The sequence below is a fragment of the Telmatherina bonti genome, assembly GCF_933228915.1.
Source record: "Telmatherina bonti genome assembly, chromosome: 17".
NCBI lineage: Eukaryota > Metazoa > Chordata > Actinopteri > Atheriniformes > Telmatherinidae > Telmatherina > Telmatherina bonti.
The window spans coordinates 13,493,466-13,499,465 of NC_136615.1; the positions used below are offsets into that span (position 1 = coordinate 13,493,466).

Sequence of the window (6,000 nt, forward strand, 5' to 3'; positions counted from 1 at the left end):
TAATAGGAGCTTAAGTGCTAAAATGAGGCAATTAAATCCATTCCCATTACCAGTAATAGCATGTTTACCATCAGTGCTCTGAGGGTTATGTCTGATAGCTGTCTCCCAGGGGACAAATCTCTAACTATGGTAACTTTAAGAGATGGCATTTTCCTGCATCCTTCAAGCTGTGTTTGACCAAAGTTTCTGGCAATCAAGATTCTCTGAGATAATTAGGCTAGATTCTTATTAAGCAGCTTGACTCCAATGAATGTAGGCTGGAAGCTTTGTTTGAAATTATTAAAGTGATCAAACTAAGTCTTTTTGCCCCAGTGTTGCTGCGGCTAATTTGTGAGCGTCCATTGGAGATTTTACAGTTTGTAAATTTGTTTCTGTAATGAAAATGTGGACCATGTGTTTTTCTTGTTGTGAACTACAGAATCCTCAAGGAAAAGCAGTGTGTTTATCCATGTGTTATGTTACAATCAGGTCTATAATGAGCTGGTGCCAATACAATCCTGCAACTATTACAAAACCATTTCACTGATGTTTAATTAGACTGAATGCTGATTAAACACTTTTAAATGCACTTAATGGTAGGTGTTAGCAGTTAGCTTTATGAACAATGTAAAATGGCACAACTAGGCAAGACAGCAACTCCTTTTGTTATAACTGGTACTGTAATCTATAGCTCCAGGCTTTGCAACAAAGTCACACCTGTGTTAATTGAAGAGAGGACTATGTTTGCAATGAAATGCTCAAATGATTTACAAATAGGATGTAGTTACTCTTACAACAACTTCAATTTACCCAAAAGAAAGTTTCACAACAAACTTGTATGAAGCCACGAAGTGGAACTTTGCTGGAATAAGTGAATCCACCTCCCCATTAGTTAATGAACAATATTGTCAAAATACACTTGTTACCAAAGTCAAAGCTCCAGTCATGCAACTCAGTCATTCTCAGGGACACGGGTGTCTCTGGGATACACATAATTATGCCTTTTACTCTTCTCTAGAACAAGTCGTATATACATTCCTACTATAGGTTATTGGTAGTAGGGGTGGATAGATCTAAATGCTTGGTGGTGATATCAACATTGATCAGTTTCACAGCATCACGCAACACTTTTTGAAAGATGGCAATAAGGGCTTACAAAGCTGAGATTAGTTTAAGTGTACCGTTTATTATCAGTTTTTTCTCAATGCTATGTAATTTAGGTTTGGGAAAGTTAAAGCAATTAAAGCGACTTGATTAGGTTTGTGCAACAAATTAGAATTTGGAAATGACTGAGGTGGAATTCAAATAAATTTTTGTCATATTACTTCAACAGATCCAAAATAATCAGGTTTATTATGATTAGTGTAAACTGACACTGGAGAATATTTTAGCATATGGTTAGAAAAAAAGAAGCAGAATACAATGCCACTGGACAGAGGCTGGGTTAGTAATAAGCAGTAACAACGATTTAATGTGCTATTAAAGTTTAAAATATAAGATTTCAGAGCATTATACCAGGGGTCTGGAACCAGTGGCCCTTGAGCCACATTCAGCTCTTCTGCTAGGTCTGGATGGACGGATAAACTTCCATTTATTGACAATGATGCTGGCTTTTTCTTTTTCCTGAACTTCAGGAACAAATATGAAGGAGCTTAAGAAATTAAAACATGTCCTTCTCCACAAAGACCCTCACAGACAAGGCTTTCTAAAAGTTAAAAAGCATCACAAATAAACATACATATTCAGCTCCAGCAGACTCAATCCAATGTCATGAGTCAAGCAATGTCAATGATACTGAACACACTTGCATCATGGAATAATAGCCATGTTATACTTACATACAATAAGAACACATAGTCAGGGAATCAAGTGGTGATACAAATGGTGCCTTTCAGTTTAAATATGGCAAATCTACTATTAAAGTAGTATAATGGTTAAATAATGTTGATTTAATACAGAGAAAATGAGTCTTATTCATTTTTTAAAATTATTATTCATCATTGTTTGTCTCATCATGACACTCATTATCACTAACATCATACTTTCAGATGTCCTGTAAATAAAAGAAAAATCTGAGTAAGCAACCGGTTCAGACAATGAGAAATGCAGAGCACTTCAGAGGGAGTGGGTGGTAAAAGTGCAGGCTACTGGCTAGCACAAATCCATTTTTCATTTTTGCCCAAAGGGTAATTGATGATGGGGGTGATGAGACAACAGCACAACCTGAATGAGCGAGGGTACTCTCAAAGGTTCAAAGTAGCCTGGCTGCTAAATCCTTAGTCTTCTATATTCCCACCTTGTTCCTTTGGCATACCATAGGGACACCTAGCTGGTGCTCTAGCCATGTTTTTTTTATTGTGGAGCTCACACTGTAATAGCCTCAGGTCAGCAAAGAAACATAGATCTCCATTAATTCACATAAACTCTGCAAACACTATAAACTGTATGTATTCCTACATGCAGCAAGGACACGGTGTGGAGGTGGTAAAGACCAAACTATAGCTTGATGTCATGATCTGAAGATGCAGTCCAGCTTTTTCTCTGTTTTGAGTTAATAAGATGTGAATAATTGATTTTTAGGTGCCTGATGGATTGACACTCTAATGATGAAATATCAAACATTAATAAAACTTTCAGTCATAAAATGAAAGCAATATATTCCTGACGTTTACTGGCCGGAAATACAGCAGGGCGTTGCTTTTCCACATATTACAGCCAGCACCACAAACCCTGAGATTCTCTATTGCAGAAGAATCAGTTATTTCGACATTGGTGTATCTTCACGGTTTGAGGCCGTATTTTGTTGAGTATTTTTAAATTTTTTTTTTGAACGTGCAGAAAAGCCATCCAATTTTGAAGGGAAGGACACTCATGTGAGCAGACCAATTTCCAAAGCATAAAACAGAGAGGTCTGGATTGCAAGGCACTCGTGGTCAAAGGAACCTTTGGCATCAATAATCAAATTTATGTTTACAATAAATATCTGCAACAATAATGATAATTATATGTTTATGAAAATTTAATGTAAAAACTATTACACTTGGTTGAATACATGTTACTTGTAGCAACTTTTACACATATAATGATATTCTGGTATCAATATATCGAAGACTTACTCTGAATAAATCAGTGCCACAGCATTTAAGCTGAATTTTCTGATTACCTTTGTAAGATCATGTTTGGTGTGTGCAATGATCAAAATATGATGACATTGCCAGTTTTACTTGTTGTGTACACATGTCGCAATTAATTGCATTTATTCTTCCCCCTAGAGTTTGCATGGCATCCTGAACACTGTTTGTTTTACAACCCATGCTACATACTCTGTGACTTTGGCCTTATTTTTTTTTTTAAATCACTGTGGCTTATTCTGGGGCTTAATTGTGCAAATCAAATAGCTGTTGTTCCATCACAACATCTGCCAACCCTAGCTGAGGAAAAGTTTAGTGCAGGAAGCCCACCACAAGATAAAGACACACTTAAGAGGTCAAGGGGGAACCCGAGTAGTCTACTCCTCTACATTATAGGGGATGTTATTCCAATATGGACTTTGAATTGCAGCAAGAAATGTGTAGGTGAAGATAATATGCGACTAAACTTGGACGACTTTTTGTTATGTGTAATCAAAACCTTGAGAAGAATATTTTTACTTGTTTTAATTTGACTGAGTTCAACAGATGAAATAATGTGTAGATGTTATTTTGTCAAAGGTATGAAAAAAGAAACAGTTGTAGTAAAAAAACAGCAAAAAAATACTCTTTACTATCGCACTATTCAATATTTCATGTAAAAGAATGCATACAAAAGATGTATGAAAGTGAAGTGTATTAAGTTGGTTAGCTTGCAGAGGTTGGTGGTGTGTGGCCTTCACTTGTAAGTCTTCCTCTGAGAAGTTGTGAGCTGGCCTTGTTCTGCTGTTTTCTGTATTCCAAGCACTTACAACGTAGAAAAAAGAAAAACATGTTGAATGCATTTGCTTGTTTTGAGCTTCGTGTTTTGCAGTAAGACACTCCAGGGGAAAAAAAAAACCTCAGCTGTGGTGTGGCTCATCCATGACCTTGACCATGACCAGGTGTGTGTTCTTACAGAAATAGACTTTTTCAAGCTCTAATTACTCTGCCAGTGTGAACTTGAGCAAACTACAAAGACACATACAGAGTCCAAATGGTAATAGCTCATTAACACATGCGCTCAAAGCAAGCCTCTCAGGAAACAGCGTTTGTGCTGATGTTTAGCTTACATGGTGCTGGTATTTATGTGTAAATAGATGTGATGAGTGTTCTGTAATGCACTTTCAACATTTTGAAACAGCTTATTATCACAGTATGTTTTCTGTGAATCATTATGCAATGAACTTTTTGGGTGTAATAATACGTTTTATAAGGTCACAAGCTTATTTATTTATTCTAGTGCAACTTTGTTTGATGCTGTGAGTCATCACAGGAACACATCCTGACAGCTTCAAAGTGTTGTTGCCATCGCACTTTCACTGTCTTAGTTAGCCATGAATTCCACAGCAGTCACAGTATGTGCAGCATGTGGTGAGTGGGAGTCGCCCTCGACATACTGGGTTGACGACGAAACGAGACGGATCTCAAATTGTGGCAATTTTTACATGTGACTGCGTTCTTTCGCCCATAAAAACCTGCTTCTAAGATTTCAGGCTTAGATTGCATCCAGTGCTGGGTTTGTCTACTGTAATGGACTAAATTCAACTTAATTCAGTTCATTTCAGCTTTATTTATACAGTATCAATTCACAACATGATCATCTCAGGCCAATTCATTGCAATTGAAAAATAAAGGCTTAGATGGGGAAACCAATGGATCATAATAGAATCACACAAATGAAGAATAAAACCCAGATTAATAATACTAAATATATGAGGGTATGCAGAAATCATAAAGACTCATAAATGGAATATAAGTTCATAACATCTTATCACAGACAATCTTTTATGAACTTATCTCTCGTTTATGAGTCTTTGTGATTTTTGTCGTAAATTTTCATACTTAACACATAATAAGAGAAGGACAATATTTAGCCGTATCAATCCCAGTGCCACTCATTTAAATATGTCTGAGGAACTGACCGTGGCAAACGTCCATTTCCTCCATGCAGGAACATTTTGTTTCATTTAACAAGAAGTGGTGTAAAGACAAGAAATTTGGCTTAGTTAAAAATGCTAATTTCACAGCTGAGTACACTTGTCAGTTGGCATTCTTTGCCTGTCAATTTCTGGAACTAATAAGTTGCGCTGCCAGCAAGAAATTGGAGAACACCTCTAAGAATTGTTCATTTTAAGCAGACGGCGGCCACTGAGACGCCCTAAAACCAAACAGGACAATGATTCTGCCGTGTGTTTCGCATGAAAACAAAAATACCATAAGAGCTTTCCTGGTCTTTTGGCATGTAGTTGTTGTTTTGTTGGGCTGAACAGGCTTTTAGAATCGAATTCATTACTTTATATTTTCTTTAACTGAAATATACTGTTATTTAGTTATCAACTGACACCTACTATGGAGTTTTTGATGACACAAAGGGGAAGAATCCTATTGGATGTCCTATCCTCCCACACATCCCCAGTCTCTGCACTGAGTATGATTTTTACACCAAAGCGACTGATACTACTAAGGTGATAATTTTATAAATTGTGATCATGACACCATTTTACAGCTTCGACCAGAACCGGCGCAACGTGTAAAACAGATTTTCCAAGGATTGCCTTGGCATTGATTTGCAAGCCTCATTGCACATATGTGCTAGTCAAACATTGCCAAGCGCACTAAATGATCCACCTACCAAGCCAGTGTTCACCGGTGATTTTGCCAAATCCTTCACGGTAAGACTCCCATCCTCGAAAGAAGTTGACCGAGCCATCCTCTCGGCGCTGAAACACCTACACAGTCAAGACAGCAAGACGAGATGTTAGGGGTCACCTCACACAGAGCATTATCATCACTGTGTCCAACTGCTGGTTGCAGAGGTCACGTATGAACGCTTGTTGATTTGTAAATGAAA

General features: G+C 37.3%; 1 protein-coding gene across 1 annotated transcript in view; it reads right to left on the minus strand.

The window, feature by feature from the left end:
* The window catches only part of fibcd1b (fibrinogen C domain containing 1b), a gene marked incomplete at both ends in the record, with an annotated part of 125,649 nt that overhangs the window by 38,636 nt on the left and 81,013 nt on the right, over window positions 1–6,000 (minus strand). The window contains one exon of the mRNA XM_079256931.1: window positions 5,782–5,878. Coding sequence (XP_079113057.1) covers window positions 5,782–5,878 — 97 coding nt within the window. The remainder of the gene's footprint in view (window positions 1–5,781; window positions 5,879–6,000) is intronic.